General features: G+C 46.8%; 1 protein-coding gene across 1 annotated transcript in view; it reads left to right on the forward strand.

Annotated features, from left to right (window-relative positions):
- Positions 1 to 18,507, forward strand: part of LOC115117124 (gamma-aminobutyric acid type B receptor subunit 2) — a 595,916-nt gene that overhangs the window by 472,942 nt on the left and 104,467 nt on the right. The window contains exons 8-9 of the mRNA XM_065017992.1: positions 12,792 to 12,852; positions 18,217 to 18,297. Of these exons, the coding sequence (XP_064874064.1) occupies positions 12,792 to 12,852; positions 18,217 to 18,297 (142 nt within the window). The remainder of the gene's footprint in view (positions 1 to 12,791; positions 12,853 to 18,216; positions 18,298 to 18,507) is intronic.

Raw genomic sequence — 18,507 nt, forward strand, 5'->3', positions numbered from 1 at the left:
TTTAATACATCATTCTTTATACAATAAAACAGTGACATCAGGTGCCTAGTTGTGTTTATCTGAAGGGTGGCTCAGACCTTCAAGTCTCTCCAGGTCAGAGGCAAGCTTTCAGTATTGAGGTCAGCTGTGTTATACAGGGCCCAGCGTGAAACGACCTCTACAGTAACCAGGACTATGGAGTCCAACCTGGCCAGACCTTTCAGCAACAGCCGGGCCCTCCCCACTCCCACTGTGCCCCATCCTGATTCAATGTCACACTAACACAAACAAATGTGTACACACACACACCGTCATGTTCTCAAGCACACACAGAGTGATGTACACATATGCTCATGTGCACACACAGACACATAGACACTCACAAACGCGCACGCACAAACGCACACACACACACACACACACACACACACACACACACACACACACACACCTGATTCAACTCTGGAGAGCTGCTAGGCCAGGCACCAGCCACATTAATGTACATACAGTAAAGAACTGTCAAAGGGGCACTTAAAGCAGACCTTTTTAATCACTTTAGAGACCATTACCAATCTAATACAGAATATTGGTGGTTGGGCTGTCCCCATTGGTGGTTGAGCTCTCCCTATTGGTGGTTGGCTGTCCTTATTGGTGGTTGGGCTGTTCCTTTTGGTGGTTAGGGCTGTCACTATGACAATCCCAGTGTTCTTATTGGCTATGCTCGTTACAAACAACTTGCTTTTCACAACATGCAACCAAGCGCTACTGTGAGCGTGCCACTTAACATGGAATTGTGACGAGACATTTCCTCAGGCCCAAACCACATTAAAGGCCATTTCATCATGATTAGTGGCTCTAAACCAAGAAGATTATGGAGAAATGAGGCCTTCATCACACCACGGATCAGTCTGATTAGCAAATACTTATCGAAGACAATTAGAGAGAGAAGACGTGTGTGTGCGTGTGTGTGTGTGTGTGTGTGTGTGTGTGTGTGTGTGTGTGTGTGTGTGTGTGTGTCTGTGTGTGTGTGTCTGTGTGTGTGTGTGTGTGTGTGTGTGTGTGTGTGTGTGTGTGTGTGTGTGTGTGTGTGTGTGTGTGTGTAGGATATGGCTGCTGGCTGAGGATGTGAAGAGATGGACAGAGATCAGAGAGGGAGGAGGAGATGAAGAAGAAGAGTGATGTGGTAGATAGAGGAATAGAGAGAGGAGAAACAGAGAGGGAAGAAAGGAATAGAGGTACAGAAAGAAAGAGTGAGAGCAAGAGGAAAGCGAAAGAGAGAACAGTAAAACAGCAAGTGAGAAAGAGGAATAGTGAAGGAGAGATGGCTGAAGAGGTAGAGAGGGAAAGAGTATTTAGAGTGGAGAAAAGGTTGATCTCCCTTGGTGCATTACAGTACACCATACTCTCTCTCCCCCCAGTTCCCTCAGCCTCTCTGGGGTGAAGTGGGCTGCCAGTGGGTCTGTCTCTGGAGGCTACTGGAGGACAGTGGCAGGGAGGGAGACATGGATAGTCCAGATAGCCTCACCCCCCCGGGGTCCTGCTGCCAGGGTGGCTGCCTGAGCTGTGTGTGTGTGTGTGTGTGTGTGTGTGTGTGTGTGTGTGTGTGTGTGTGTGTGTGTGTGTGTGTGTGCGTGTGCGTGTGGGTGTGTACAGCTGCACTATTACCATCTATTCAGAAAGCAACACAGAAAGCAACACTATTGCATAATATGTTTTACAATTGTGTTCATTTGAGCAGAAAATACCCCAGTAATGGTATTGAAAAATTACTTATCACATTTGCTCCAGGTCTATAGGAATTTTTCAATATTTTTCAAATGCTCTATTTAGAGCTCTGTGCTCTGCAGTAATTTATAAATAATTTCAGTTATGATTTATTACAATATTTTGTATTCAGGATGTTTGATCCATCTGATAACTAACTGTACATGACATGAGACGATAAAAAAGCTTGATGCGGTTTATACATTCTGTACAGTCTGCACAGAACCAGCCATGCATTACAGTAATGACAGAGATATAAGGTCCGTTCCAAATGGCAGACTATTACCTATGTAGTGAACTACTTTTGACTAGAGCACTGCACTATGTAGGGAATAGGCTGCCATTTTAGACATACACAGGATAATTAACCCCTTTACTGTGCCTTTATAGAGCATCAGAGTATAGGTGCGTATTTCTATTAGAGGAGAAGGAGAACCATGGGGAACACACACACACCACACACACACACCATACCCCATCATGGCTCTGCGTTTCCACACACACACACCACACACACACCATACCCCATCGTGGCTCTGCGTTTCCACACACACACCACACACACACACACCATACACACACACCATACACACACACACCACACCCCATCGTGGCTCTGCGTTTCCACACACACCACAACCCATCGTGGCTCTGCGTTTCCACACACACACATCACCCGTGTACTAGACCCGCTGCCTAAACATCCCCAGTGTGAACCACAACACGTGACACTAACACACCAGTCAGTCTAATGTGCTCTCTGGGTGCCGCCTGCTATTGATCTAGTCTAGTGGCAGAACAATAGAGGAAGTGAAACATTAGCTCAGAGAAGCCTCCAGGGCTTTTGGCCGGGGCTGTTAGCAGCACTGTGAACATGTACAGTGGAATTCATCCTCTTCATCTATGGCCTGGAGGGGAGAGGAGATGGAGGAGACAGAGGAGATAGGGGAGACCGAGGAGACAGAGGTGATAGGGGAGACAGAGAAGACAGAGGTGATAGGGGAGACAGAGGAGACAGAGGAGATAGGGGAGACAGAGGAGATAGGGGAGACAGATGAGATAGGAGAGACAGAGGAGATAGGGGAAACAGGGGAGACAGAGGTGATAGGGGAGACAGAGGAGACAGAGGTGATAGGGGAGACAGAGAAGACAGGGGAGATAGGGGAGACAGAGGAGATAGGGGAGACAGAGGAGATAGGGGAAACAGAGGAGACAGAGGAGATTTGGGAGACAGAGGAGACGGGAGACAGAGGAGACAGAGGAGATAGGGGAGACAGAGGAGACAGAGGAGATAGGGGAGACAGAGGAAACAGAGGAGATAGGGGAGACAGAGGAGACAGATGAGATAGGGGAGACAGAGGAGACAGAGGAGACAGAGGAGATAGAGGAGACAGAGGAGACAGAGGAGATAGGGGAGACAGAGGAGACAAAGGAGACAGAGGAGACAAAGGAGACAAAGGAGACAGGGGCCCTTGTCTATCCAGACAGTAGGCGTGTCTCAAAAGGCACCCTATTCCCTATGTAGTGCAATATCCTTTCTACCAGGACCCGTAGGCCAGTGTATTGGTTTTAGTGCCTCCTGTCTAATGGATGGTAACACAGCCTGAGGGCAGATAGTCCTTACATGCGGGCACAGAGAGGTGTGTGTGTGTGTGTGTGTGTGTGTGTGTGTGTGTGTGTGTGTGTGTGTGTGTGTGTGTGTGTGTGTGTGTGTGTGTGTGTGTGTGTGTGTGTGTGTGTGTGTGTGTGTGTGTGTGTGTGTGTGCTGCTTTCTGTCTCCAGACCTCCAGGGAACTCCCTCTTTTCACACATGCAGCCCACAACCAGAGACTCTCTCTGGGGCAAACATCCCGCTTTCTTCCCTTCCTCCCTTTTCTCACCTCCAGAAACAAAGTAGCAAAGTGATACCGCCATCTCACCTCCTCAAACACAGTTATACCGCCCTCATCAACAAGGGCAGGCTGGGTCTGTGAATCCCAGAGAGGGCTGTTAGTCTGGGTCAACTCACCCTGGCTCCCTCCCTGCTCCAGCTGAACCAGAGCTCCAGGAGCTGGAGAACAATGTAATGACATTTTGTTTCTTCTTTTATGTATCTGCCATTAATGAGATATGAATATCAAGACCCTCCAGATTAGAAATACAACATCCGGTATTGATTGTGCATACTGATATTTTTACACATTTATTTTATTTTTGAGGGTATTTTTTTTAAACCTTTATTTAGACGGAATTAATCAGTGGACACAGGCAGTTGGAAGTAACAGACAAAAGGGTTGGATCAGGAATTGAACCCTGGTCTCTGGTGGAGAGAGGAGCCAGGAGCATAGACACTAGACCACAGGCTCTTCAAAAATTTCACACATATTTCTACACTTTTTACAGTTTCTTAAGTGCACTACACAACCACACACTTACGTCAGGCTCAGGAATGTCAGCGATCGTTCAATATGACTTCCGGCAGCAAAACACGGTGAACCTCCTGGCAACAGTCATGCAGCCTGAGCCCCCCAGTGGGGAAAAGATTGGGAACTACAACATACTCTCTCTCGGCACGGCTTCTCACAGTCACATGCTTAACAGGACCATGGGCTGAATGTATCAAAGGTCGTAAAGTAGGAGTGCTGATTTAGGATCAGTTTAGCCTTTCAGATAACAATTAATAAGATTAAATGGACAGGGGGAACCTGATCCTAGATCAGCTCTCCTACATACTCCTGCAGAAAGACACAATTACACCGTCTTATTAAACACAATTGATGCCAGGTAAAAAGTTCCTTTGTTCCAGAGTTACAGCATCTGACCCTGAGTACTTATACATTTACAGTGCCTTGCAAAAGTATTCACCCCCTTGTCATTTTTCCTGTTTTGTTGCATTACAACCTGGAATTTACATTGATTTTTATTTGGATTTCATGTATAGTCCAAATTGGTGAAGTGAAAAAAATAACTTGTTTCAAAAAATTCTAAATATATATATTTTTTAAAGTGGTGCATGCATATGTATTTACCCCATTTGCTATGAAGCCCCTAAATAAGATCTGGTGCAACCAATTACCTTCAGAAGTCACATACAGTAATTAGTTAAATAAAGTCCACCTGTATGCAATCTAAGTGTCACATGATCTGTCACATGGGACCATTTTAAGCCGTACACTCCACAGAGTTGGACTTTACAGAAGAGTGGCCAGAATAAAAAGCCATTGCTTAAATAAAAAAATAAGCAAACACATTTGGTGTTCGCCAAAAGGCATGTGGGAGACTCCCCAAACATATGGAAGAAGGTACTCTGGTTAGATGAGACTAAAATTGAGCTTTTTGGTCATCAAGGAAAACGCTATGTCTGGCTCAAACCCAACACCTCTCGTCACCCCGAGAACACTATCCCCACAGTGAAGCGTGGTGGCAGCATCATGCTGTGCATGTGTTTTTTATCGGCAGGGACTGGGAAACTGGTCAGAATTGAAGGAATGCTGGATGGCGCTAAATACAGGGAAATTCTTGAGGGAAACCTGTTTCAGTCTTCAAGATATTTGATACTGGGAGGTTCACCTTCCAGCAGGACAATGGCCCTAGCATACTGCTAAAGCAACACCCGAGTGGTTTAAGGGGAAACATTTACATGTCTTGGAATGCCCTAGTGAAAGCCCAGACCTCAATCCAATTGAGAATCTGTGGTATGATTTAAAGATTGCTGTACACCAGCGGAACCCATCCAACTTACATTTACATTTACATTTAAGTCATTTAGCAGACGCTCTTATCCAGAGCGACTTACAAATTGGTGCTTTCACCTTATGACATCCAGTGGAACAGCCACTTTACAATAGTGCATCTAGGTCTTTTAAGGGGGGGGAGGGGAGAAGGATTACTTTATCCTATCCTAGGTATTCCTTAAAGAGGTGGGGTTTCAGGTGTCTCCGGAAGGTGGTGATTGACTCCGCTGTCCTGGCGTCGTGAGGAGTTTGTTCCACCATTGGGGGCCAGAGCAGCGAACAGTTTTGACTGGGCTGAGCGGGAACTGTACTTCCTCAGTGGTAGGGAGGCGAGCAGGCCAGAGGTGGATGACGCAGTGCCCTTGTTTGGGTGTAGGGCCTGATCAGAGCCTGGAGGTAGTGAGGTGCCGTTCCCCTCACAGCTCCGTAGGCAAGCACCATGGTCTTGTAGCGGATGCGAGCTTCAACTGGAAGCCAGTGGAGAGAGCGGAGGAGCGGGGTGACGTGAGAACTTGGGAAGGTTGAACACCAGACGGGCTGCGGCGTTCTGGATGAGTTGTAGGGGTTTAATGGCACAGGCAGGGAGCCCAGCCAACAGCGATGCAGTAATCCAGACGGGAGATGACAAGTGCCTGGATTAGGACCTGCGCCGCTTCCTGTGTGAGGCAGGGTCGTACTCTGCGGATGTTGTAGAGCATGAACCTACAGGAACGGGCCACCGCCTTGATGTTATTTGAGAACGACAGGGTGTTGTCCAGGATCACGCCAAGGTTCTTAGCGCTCTGGGACGAGGACACAATGGAGTTGTCAACCGTGATGGCGAGATCATGGAACGGGCAGTCCTTCCCGGGAGGAAGAGCAGCTCCGTCTTGCCGAGGTTCAGCTTGAGGTGATGATCCGTCATCCACACTGATATGTCTGCCAGACATGCAGAGATGCGATTCGCCACCTGGTCGTCAGAAGGGGAAAGGAGAAGATTAATTGTGTGTCGTCTGCATAGCAATGATAGGAGAGACCATGTGAGGTTATGACAGAGCCAAGTGACTTGGTGTATAGCGAGAATAGGAGAGGGCCTAGAACAGAGCCCTGGGGACACCAGTGGTGAGAGCACGTGGTGAGGAGACGGATTCTCGCCACGCCACCTGGTAGGAGCGACCTGTCAGGTAGGACGCAATCCAAGCGTGGGCCGCGCCGGAGATGCCCAACTCGGAGAGGGTGGAGAGGAGGATCTGATGGTTCACAGTATCGAAGGCAGCCGATAGGTCTAGAAGGATGAGAGCAGAGGAGAGAGTTAGCTTTAGCAGTGCGGAGCGCCTCCGTGATACAGAGAAGAGCAGTCTCAGTTGAATGACTAGTCTTGAAACCTGACTGATTTGGATCAAGAAGGTCATTCTGAGAGAGATAGCGGGAGAGCTGGCCAGGACGGCACGTTCAAGAGTTTTGGAGAGAAAAGAAAGAAGGGATACTGGTCTGTAGTTGTTGACATCGGAGGGATCGAGTGTAGGTTTTTTCAGAAGGGTGCAACTCTCGCTCTCTTGAAGACGGAAGGGACGTAGCCAGCGGTCAGGGATGAGTTGATGAGCGAGGTGAGGTAAGGGAGAAGGTCACCGGAGATGGTCTGGAGAAGAGAGGAGGGGATAGGGTCAAGCGGGCAGGTTGTTGGGCGGCCGGCCGTCACAAGACGCGAGATGTCATCTGGAGAGAGAGGGAGAAAGAGGTCAGAGCACAGGGTAGGGCAGTGTGAGCAGAACCAGCGGTGTCGTTTGACTTAGCAAACGAGGATCGGATGTCGTCGACCTTCTTTTCAAAATGGTTGACGAAGTCATCTGCAGAGAGGAGGAGGAGGGGGAGGGGGAGGAGGATTCAGGAGGGAGGAGAAGGTGGCAAAGAGCTTCCCTAGGGTTAGAGGCAGATGCTTGGAATTTAGAGTGGTAGAAAGTGGCTTTAGCAGCAGAGACAGAGGAGGAAAATGTAGAGAGGAGGGAGTGAAAGGATGCCAGGTCTGCAGGGAGGCGAGTTTTCCTCCATTTCCGCTCGGCTGCCCGGAGCCCTGTTCTGTGAGCTCGCAATGAGTCGTCGAGCCACGGAGCGGGAGGAGGACCGAGCCAGCCTGGAGGATAGGGGACATAGAGAGTCAAAGGATGCAGAAAGGGAGGAGGAGAGGAGGTTGAGGAGGCAGAATCAGGAGATAGGTTGGAGAAGGTTTGAGCAGAGGAAGAGATGATAGGATGGAAGAGGAGAGAGTAGCGGGGAGAGAGAGCGAAGGTTGGGACGGCGCGATACCATCCGAGTAGGGGCAGTGTGGGAAGTGTTGGATGAGAGCGAGAGGGAAAAGGATACAAGGTAGTGGTCGGAGACTTGGAGGGGAGTTGCAATGAGGTTAGTGGAGGAACAGCATCTAGTAAAGATGAGGTCGAGCGTATTGCCTGCCTTGTGAGTAGGGGGGAAGGTGAGAGGGTGAGGTCAAAAGAGGAGAGAGGAGTGGAAAGAAGGAGGCAGAGAGGAATGAGTCAAAGGTAGACGTGGGGAGGTTAAAGTCGCCCAGAACTGTGAGAGGTGAGCCGTCCTCAGGAAAGGAGCTTATCAAGGCATCAAGCTCATTGATGAACTCTCCGAGGGAACCTGGAGGGCGATAAATGATAAGGATGTTAAGCTTGAAAGGGCTGGTAACTGTGACAGCATGGAATTCAAAGGAGGCGATAGACAGATGGGTAAGGGGAGAAAGAGAGAATGACCACTTGGGAGAGATGAGGATCCCGGTGCCACCACCCCGCTGACCAGAAGCTCTCGGGGTGTGCGAGAGCACGTGGGCGGACGAAGAGAGAGCAGTAGGAGTAGCGGTGTTGTCTGTGGTGATCCATGTTTCCGTCAGAGCCAAGAAGTCGAGGGACTGGAGGGAGACATAGGCTGAGATGAACTCTGCCTTGTTGGCCGCAGATCTTGAAACTTGAAGGAGCTGGAACAGTTTTGCCTTGAAAAATGGACAAAAATCCCAGTGGCTAGATGTGGCAAGCTTATACAGACATACCCCAAGAGACTTGCATCTGTAATTGCTGCAAAAGGTGGTTCTACAAAGTATTGACTTTGGGGGGGGTGAAAAGTTATGCACGCTCAAGTTGTCAGTTTTTTTGTCTTATTTCTTGTTTGTTTCACAATAAAAAATATTTAGCATCTGCAAAGTGGAGGCATGGTAGGCAAAAAAAATCCATTTTAATTCCAGGTTGTAAGGCAACAAAATTGGAAAAATGCCAAGAGGGGTGAATACTTTCGCAAGCCACTGTAAAGAAAAACATTACCGGAGTCTCAGAATAGGAAGCAGGAAACACTTATAGTACTTTTCTACTGCAGTTTTCTACCGATGCTTGGCCTAAAGACTCTTTTGTTTTAGCGCCATCTCACCACTGTCAGCATATGGGGTGGCAGGGTAGCCTAGTGGTTAGAGCGTTGGACTGGTAACCGTAAGGTTGCAAGTTCAAATCCCTGAGCTGACAAGGTACAAATCTGTCGTTCTGCCCCTGAACAGGCAGTTAACCCACTATTCCTAGGCTGTCATTGAAAATAAGAATTTTTTCTTAACTGACTTGCCTAGTTAAATAAAGGTACAATTTAAAAAACAAATAGCACTGAGGTGAAGGCTTTATTAGCAGCAGTGTCAAGACTAGCTGCAGGTAACTGCCAAAATAAAGGAAACACCAACATAAAGTGTCTTAATAGGTTGTTGGGCACCACAAGCCACCAGAACAGCTTCAATACGCATTGGCATAGATTCTACAAGTGTCTGGAACTCTATCAGAGGAATGTGACATCATTCATCCAGAATCTCCCATAAGTGTTGGGTTGAGATCTGGTGACTGAGATAGGCATCCATTAAACATCCCATGCACGTTTGAGAACTCTCTTTCAAAGTCACTGAGGTCTTCTAGCCATGCTAGCCAAAATAGTGGGCAACTGGGCATTTTTATACATGACCCGAAGCAAGATGGGATGTTAATTTCTTAATTAACTCAGGAACCAAACCTGTGTGGAAGCACCTGCTTTCAATGTACTGTGTATCCCTCATTTACTCAAGAGCTTCCTTTATTTTGGCAGTTAGCTATAGGTATCTCTCTCTGAGCTTACACTTTCAGTCACTTTTTAAATGCCATACAACAGCAGAAAACTCTCCATCCCACCGTAGTTAGCCTAGCACTGCTGTCTGTGAGGACAGTAGGTTTAGCTAGCTCTCTCTCTCCGAGCTCACACAGACAGACACTCAGTCACATCACAGATGCATACAAATACAGGGAACCAATCAGGGTGCAGAAACCCGCCCAGCGACTGACTTCAAAGCCTCAGCGTCTTTTTGAACTGAAATTGTCTCTTCAATAGGTTTCCTTCCTTCCCATCTCTCTGTCAGCGCTGCTTTAATCAGCTCCATGCTAACTCTCTCTCTCTGTCTCTCTCATTCACCTGTTTTTCTGTGGCCGGCAGTAATCTCAGATCCAGTTAAATGTTTAATTAGGGAGTTCTATGGGCAGATGGCTTGATGAATTCATTCCACAGTCTTGATGGATGAGGATGGATAAGGGAGGGAAGGCAATGTGTTAGTTGCCAGACTTTTTGTGTGTGAAAATATCTTTTTATGATTTTATTTGGGCTCGATTGTTGTTTTTTAGAATATCAATGATGATCCATGTGAAGAGTGTAATTTGTTTCCAGTCGCTTTCACTTAAGGCTGAAATCAAAGACATGTCAAAGTTTTAAAGGTAGAAGGACTGACTAATGATGTCTGTTCAGTAGCCAAAAGGTGGTATTCTCAATAAAGACATTAAAGAAGATTTGTGATAAGAGTTCTCATTTACAACTGCGACCTGGCCAAGATAAAGCAAAGCAGTGCGACAAAAACAACAACACAGAGTTACACATAAACAAATGTACAGTCAATAACACAATAGAAAATATATGTACAGAGTGTGCAAATGTAGAAGAGTAGGGAGGTAAGGCAATAAATAGGCCATAGAGGCGAAATAATTACAATTTAGCATTAAAACTGTAGTGATAGATGTGCAAATGATGATGTGCAAGTAGAGATACTGGGGTGCAAAAGAGCAAGAAGATAAATATTGGCTGTGTACAGGTACACAGTAAGCTGCTCTGACAGCTGATGCTTAAAGTTAGTGAGGGAGATATAAGACTCCAGCTTCAGTGATTTTTACAATTCGTTCCAGTCATTGGCAGCAGAGAACTGGAAGGAAAGGTGTTGGCTTTGGGGATGACAAGTGAAATATACAGTTGAAGTCTGATTCATCCTTGGGATCAATTTCCAAACGCCTGAAGGTACCACGTTCATCTGTACAAACAATAGTACTAAAGTATAAACACCATGGGACCACACAGCCGTCATACCGCTCAGGAAGGAGACACGTTCTGTCTCCTAGAGATGAACGTACTTTGGTTTGAAAAGTGCAAATCATCCCAGTACTACAGCAAATGACCTTTTGAAGATCCTGGAGGAAACAGATACAAAAGTATCTATATCCACAGTAAAACGAGTCCTACATCGACATAACTTGAAAGGCTGCTCAGCAAGGAAGAAGCCACTGCTCCAAAACCACCATAAAAAAGCCAGGCTACGGTTTGCAACTGGACATGGGGACATAGATCGTACTTTTTGGAGAAATGTCCTCTGTTCTGATGAAACTGTTTGGCCATAATGACCATTGTTATGTTTGGAGGAAAAAGGGGGAGGCTTGCAAGCCGAAGATCACCATCCCAACCATGAAGCACGTGGGTGGCAGCATCATGTTGTGGGGTTGCTTTGCTGCAGGAGGGACTGGTGTACTTCACAAAATAGATGGCATCGTGAGGTAAAAAAAATTGGTGGATATATTGAAGCAACATCTCAAGACATAAGTTAAAGCTTGGTTGCAAATGAGTCTTCCAAATGGATAATGACCCCAAGCATACTTCCAAAGTTGTGGCAAAATGGCTTATGGACAACAAAGTCAAGGTATTGGAGTGGGCATCACAAAGCCCCGACCTCAATCCTATAGAAAATTTGTGGGCAGAACTGAAAAAGCGTGTGCGAGCAAGGAGGCCTACTAACCTGACTCAGTTATACCAGCTCTGTCAGGAGGAATGGGACAAAATTCACCCAACTTATTGTGGGAAGCTTGTAGAAGGCTACCAGAAATGTTTGACCCAAGTTGAACAATTTAAAGGCAATGCTACCAAATACTAAATGAGTGCATGTAAACGTCTGACCCACAGGGAATGTGATGAAAGAAATAAAAGCTGAAATAAATCATTATTGTTACTATTATTCTGACATTTCACATTCTTAAAATAAGACAGGGAATTTTTACTAGGATTAAATGTCAGGAATTGCGAAAAACTGAGTTTAAATGTAGTTGGTGTAACTTCCGACTTCAACTGTACCTGCTTGAGCGGGTGCTACAGCAAAAATATATTCTTAGGATATCAGCAAATTAATCTGCTGACCAATCATTTTGTTTACAGACACATTTTTGCAAACTTCTAATCCAAAAAGAAGCCCAGTGCTAGTCCACTAATATCTGTTAATGTGCCAACACTTGGGACCTCCCGAGTGGCGCAGTGTCTCACAGATCCTGGTTCGATCCCAGCATGTGTCGCAGCTGGCCATGACTGGGAGACCCATGAGGCGGCGAACAATTGGCCCAGCGTTGTCGGGTTAGGGGAGAGTTTGGCCGGCCATGTTGTCCTTGTCCCATCGTGCTCTAGAGACTCTTGTGGCTGGCTGGGTGCAATGCACGCTGACATGGTCGCCAGGTGTACGGTGTTTCCTCCGACACATTGGTGCGGCTGGCTTCCGGGTTAAGCGAGCATTGTGTCAAGAAGCAGTGTGGCTTGGCAGGGTCGTGTTTCGAAGGATGCATGGCTCTCGACCTTCTCCGTACGACAAGACTGTATCTAACAACTGGACATCACGAAATTGGGGAGGAAAAGGGGGTAAAATAAAAATTTAACAAATGTGCCAACACTTAATGGCTCATCAAGAAAATAGTGCATCTAAATTCAAATGATATCAAGATAATCTCTAGCTGTACTGCTTCCTCTGCTGTAGCCCATCGTTGAAGATGGCCAACAATTCAGATGGTTTAGCTTGTTAGACTTTAGGCCTGGGTATTAACAAGGGCCAACTATGTTTGGTTTCAGCTTGGTAGCTGATGTGGATCATGTCACATGGACAAGGCAGCATCATATGGACAAGGCAACAAGTGTATTGTATTGAACATGTGATTCCTCATTGAGTCCTTAAGTACTTTAAATGCTTTAAAATGTTCTAAATGTGTTTTTCATTCCTTTTCTATCCAGGGCCAAGTCATGTTCAGGAACGGAGAACGGATGGGTACCATCAAATTCACACAGTTTCAAGGTACTGTAAGCACATGTTGTAGGATTGTTGCATTGCTGTGATGTTCTGTTGAATTGCTCTAGTATTATGATTAGTTTCTGTCTGGCTGATGATGGTGTCATAGTAATCCTACTCTGGGGTTACCCAACCAGTGGTGGTTGACTGCCAGGGGGCTGCCGGGTGGGATTTTCTACCCAGGGGTGTGATCTGTATTTGGGGGAATCCCCCCAGCTCCCGGCCACCCCTCCCTCAGCCCCAGCATGCCTTTATTAATCCGCTCATCCTTATCTTATCTACCCCACTGCAGAGGTGCCCCCTGTGGCATCTTAAATCAGGATGTAGGTGTGTTTGTGTGCGTGCATGTGTGTGTGTGTGGAAACACTCGGGGGAGGCAGACCTGTTTGGTTGTGGGAGTGAGGGAGTTTTTCAATTGGAAGGCAACTGGCAGTCATGTCATGGATAAGCAAATAAATGTTATCATCAGTGAACTGGAGAGCTCTTGCTCCATAGCGCTGTGAAAATGTCATTATGAGTACCTAGCCTTAGGCAGAACACCCCCCCCCTCCCCACCACTCACCCTCCTGCATGACACACACCTGCCTTTCTCCTTTTCTCCCCTCTCTCTCTCTCCTTTTCTCCCCTCTCTCTCTCATTTTCACCCTTCTCTCTCTCTCATTTTCACCCCCCCTCTCTCTCTCTGAATCTCCTCCTAACTCTTCCACATACTCTTCTTTTCACCCCCCTCTCTCTCTCTCTGAATCTCCTCCTAACTCTTCCACATACTCTTCTTTTCACCCCTCTCTCTCTCTCCACCCTCCCTCCATTCATATCATGACCTTATTATGTCTACCATCCTCCCCTTCCTCTCTCTCTCTCTCTCTCTCTCTCTCTCTCTCTCTCTCTCCTCCCTCCCTCCCTCCCTCCCTCCCCTCTCTCTCTCTCTCTCTCTCCCTCCCTCCCTCCCTCCCTCCCACCTGGCTTCTCAGGGAGTGTGTGACGACTGTTTGACACAGGAGATGAAGAGAAAGTGAGAGAGAGTGAGAGAGAGAGAGCCGAGAAAATGAGGAGAGGAGAAGTGAAGAGAGAGGAGAGAGAGAGAGAGCGAGAGGAAGGATTGCCCTGGTTGATCTGATCCTCTCCTCAACCCTGCCATCTGTCCTGATGCAGTGTGGGAACAGCTCACTCATTCCCCTTTTGAAGGATCGGACTATCAGAGCCTGTCTTTCACCCTCAGCCCCGCTCTGTGGTGAAGTTCCCCTTAGGTACAGATCTAAGATCAGCTTCCCCTCCCCAATCCTAAACTTAACCATTAGTGGGGGAAATGCAACGCTGACCCAAGATAAGCATCTAGGGGCAACTTCACCCTACATCCCCCCTCAACTCATCAGCCTACAGATCACCTTACATAAAGTCTCCTGGTCAGCTGACAGGGACAGCTTTGCATTTTCCTCATTAATGGTTACGGTTAGGATTGGGAGAAGGGAAGCTGATCCTAGATCTGTACCTAAGACCTAAGAGGAACTTTACCGCAGACTGCGGCTGAGGGTGCAGTGTAAGAACACCGAATGCATTAATATTCAAACAATTTCTTATGGTTTAGTAAATCAAATCTAATTGTATATGTCACATGCGCTGAATACAACAGGTGTAGACTTTACAGTGAAATCCTTACTTACAAGCCCTTAACCAACAATGCAGTTTTAAGAAAACATTTTTTTTTCAAAATGTTAAATAATTTCCTTGGCGCTCCGGTATCGCTTGCCGTGCGGTACCAGAGAGAACAGTCTATGACTAGGGTGGCTGGAATCTTTGACAATGTTTAGGGCCTTCCTCTGACACCGTCTGGTATAGAGGTCCTGGATGGCATCCCGGTGATGTACTGGGCCGTACGCACTACCCTTTGTAGTGCCTTGCGATCGGAGGCTGAGCAGTTGCCATACCAGGCAGTGATGCAACCAGTCAGGATGCTCTCGATGGTGCAGCTGTAGAACGTTTTGAGGATCTGAGGACCCATGTTAAATAACTTCAGTCTCTTGAGGAGAAATAGGTTTTTGTCGTGCCCTCTTCATAATTGTCTTGGTGTGCTTGGACCATGTTAGTTTGTTGGTGATATGGACACCAAGGAACTTGAAGCTCTCAACCTGCTCCAACACAGCCCCATCAATGAGAATGGAGGAGTGCTCTGTCCTCCTTTTCCTGTAGTCCACAATCATCTCCTTTGTCTTGATCAAGTTGAGGGAGAGGTTGTTGTCCTGGCACCACACAGCCAGGTCTCTGACCTCCTCCCTACAGGGTGTTTCGATGTTGTCGGTGATCAGGCCTACCTTTGTTGTGTCATCGGCAAACTTAATGATAGTGTTGGAGTCGTGCCTGGCCATGCAGTCATGAGTGAACAGAGAGTACAGCAGGGGACTGAGCATGCACCCCTGAGGGGCCCCTGTGTTGAGGATCAGCGTGGCAGATGTGTTGTTGTCTACCCTTACCACCTGAGGGCAGCCCGTCAGTAAGTCCAGGATCCAGTTGCAGAGGGAGGTGTTTAGTCCCAGGTTCCTTAGCTTAGTGATGAGCTTTGAGGGCACTCTGGTGTTTAATGCTGAGCTGTAGTCAATGAATAGCATTCTCACATAGGTGTTCTTTTTGTCCAGGTGTGAAAGGGCAGTGTGGACTATAATAGAGATTGCATCATCTGTGGATCTGTTGGGGTGGTATGTAAATTGGAGTGGGTCTAGGGTTTCTGGGATAATGATGTTGATGTGAGCCATGACCAGCCTTTCAAATAATTTCATGGCTACAGATTTGAGTGCTACGGGTTGGTAGTCATTTAGGCAGGTTACTTTAGTGTTCTTGGGCGCAGGGTCTATGGTGGTCTGTTTGAAACATGTTAGTATTACAGACTCAGACAGGGACAGGTTGAAAATGTCAGTGAAGACACTTGCCAGTTGGTCAGTGCATGCTCGGAGTATGCGTCCTGGTAATCCATCTGGCCCTGCTACCTTGTGAACGTTGACTTGTTTAAAGGTCTTACTCACATCGGCTACGGAGAGCGTGATCACACAGTTGTCCGGGACAGCTGATGCTCTCATGCATGCTTCAGTGTTAATTGTCTCGAAGCGAGCATAGAAGCAATTTAGCTCGCCTGGTAGGCTCGTGTCACTGGGCAGTTTGTGGCTGTGCTTCCCTTGGTAGTCTGTAATAGTTTGCATGCCCTGCCACATTGGACAAGCGTCTGAGCCAGTGTAGAGAGATGTAAAGGTGTTTCCCCCTAAGTTTAAAGCTATATGAAGGTTAATTCATTATTGAATGAAATTCACGTTCTGTCATCTCCAGCAATAGAGTGCTGAGATGGTAGGATGACGTAGCTTTGATTGGGACAGCTGTAGAGAATAACCCTGCATAACATGTCTGCATCCCAAATGGTACCCTATTTCCTATGGGCCTTGGTCATAGTAGTGTACTATATAGGGAACAGGGTGCCATTTGGGATGGAAGCCGGGGTGTGTGCAGCAGATGGCTAAAACATTTAGCATCACTATGGTGACATTGTGCAGATGGTTCTAAGTTTGCAACCTAGGGCCTCCCGAGTGGTGCAGTGGTCTAAGGCACTACATCGTAGTGCTAGCTGTGCCACTAGAGATCCTGGTTCGAGTCCAGGGTCTGTCGTAGCCGGCCGCGATCGGGAGACCCATGGGGCGGCACACAATTGGCCTGGGTTAGGGGATGGATTGGCCGGTAGGGATGTTCTTGTCCCATTGCACACTAGCGACTCCTGTGGCGGGCGGGGTGCAATGCACATTGACACAGTCGCCAGGTGTACGTCGTTTTCTCAGACACATTGGTGCGGCTGGTTTCCGGGTTAAGTGGGCATTGTGTGAAGAAGCAATACGGCTCTCGACCTTTGCCTCTCCCGAGTCCGTATGGGAGTTGCAGCGATGAGACAAGACTGTAACTACCAATTGGAGAGAAAAAGAGGTTTAAAAAAATGAATATATATATATTTTTTAAGTCTTCAACCTAGGTCAGGTAGACAGGGACGGAAGTCACCCTGCTATACATGGGCAGCATAAACAGCCTGATCCCAGATCTGTTTGTGCTGTCTTGCCAACTCCTATGGACGAACATATCTGTGATCAAGCTAGTGTATCAGCACCTCTGTGTCTGGAACCTCTGGGTTCATCAATCTGAATGTGATTAACAGAAATGCACTGATCCCAGATCTGTTTGTGCTGTATTGCCCGCTCCTATGGTCGTCACGCCAAACAGATATGGGATCAGGCTAGTGTTTCAATCTGTATCTGATTTACAGTAATGAAGGAGGTAATTGAACAAACAGATGTGAAACGTAATTTCAGAAGTTGGGTGAAGGTTTTGCGCTAACATAGCAGCAACAGCTCAGGGACGTAGTAGTCATAATTGCTTAGTGTTTATGTGTATCTGACACAGAACCAACATTTACATTTGTTATCAAGCCTCATACTGTAAAGAGACCGAGGGAGAGAACGAGAGTCGAATCGTCCCCCCTCATATATCCCCCCTCCCCCTGTGTGCTGAGTGTAACTGTTCACCCATTTTTATGAGGAGAGTGATGGAGCTGCTGTGTGTGACAGGGTCAATACAGAGCCTGTAATACACACATACATTTTTAAACTTAGGCATAGAGCCCTGTATCAGCTTTTAAGACGTCTCTTGAAGGAAATGGCTGCTTTAAATAGCGCTCAAGAGAGAGGTTTGTGTTATGGCTCAGGATATATCACAATTTAGACTCATTTTACTGTATCTGTGAAAATGCCAATGTATTGCGTTACCATTGCCAGCATACTATTGTTTTTATTTATTGTTGCTTTTATTTTTACGATTGGTTTCTTCACTGGAGATTTGTTCTCCGGTAATGTGTGTATAGTTTGTGCGGGGTGTATTCACTAGGAAACAAATGGAAGCAAAAGGGCTAAAACAGAGAAGGACTAACCTGAACTTGTCCAATAAAAAACACACATTTTCAATGCAAAAAGTTTTCAGTTGCAAAGCGTTTCACTACTGTTTGCTACAGAGGGTACAAACGAATACACCCCAGTACGTTACTGTTGCTAGCCATTATACCAATCTGTATCACAACCATTAACCCAATGCCATTACTCTCTGTTAGCTTGATCTAATCACTGATTTCCACGCTTAGCTAAAACACACAAGCTGTAAATGAGAACTCACTCTGCAGTATTCCTCATTCGTTTTGGAATAGATATTGTCTTATTTGAAATGTTACAGTTATTTTGGGTCAGATCTCTGCAATTTTACAGCGAGAGCTGTCTAGTTGACTGAAAGAGAAAGTTGTCCAAAGTGTTGTCCACATGCTGTCCTAACTGACGCCTTTCCTGGTTGTGTTCCTAACAGAGGGGCAGGAGGTGAAGGTTGGAGAGTACAACGCTATTGCTGATGTCCTGGATCTCATCAACAACACGATGAGGTTCCAAGGTAAGTACACATGAGATTGGACGTGTGTGTGTGTGTGTGTGTGTGTGTGTGTGTGTGTGTGTGTGTGTGTGTGTGTGTGTGTGTGTGTGTGTGTGTGTGTGTGTGTGGCATTGTGCGTGCGTGTTTGTGTGTGGCATTGTGCGTGCGTGTTTGTGCATGCGTGTTTGTGCATGCGTGTTTGTGCATGCGTGCTTGTGCATGCGTGTTTGT

Source organism: Oncorhynchus nerka, linkage group LG4 (genome assembly GCF_034236695.1).
Source record: "Oncorhynchus nerka isolate Pitt River linkage group LG4, Oner_Uvic_2.0, whole genome shotgun sequence".
Lineage (NCBI taxonomy): Eukaryota > Metazoa > Chordata > Actinopteri > Salmoniformes > Salmonidae > Oncorhynchus > Oncorhynchus nerka.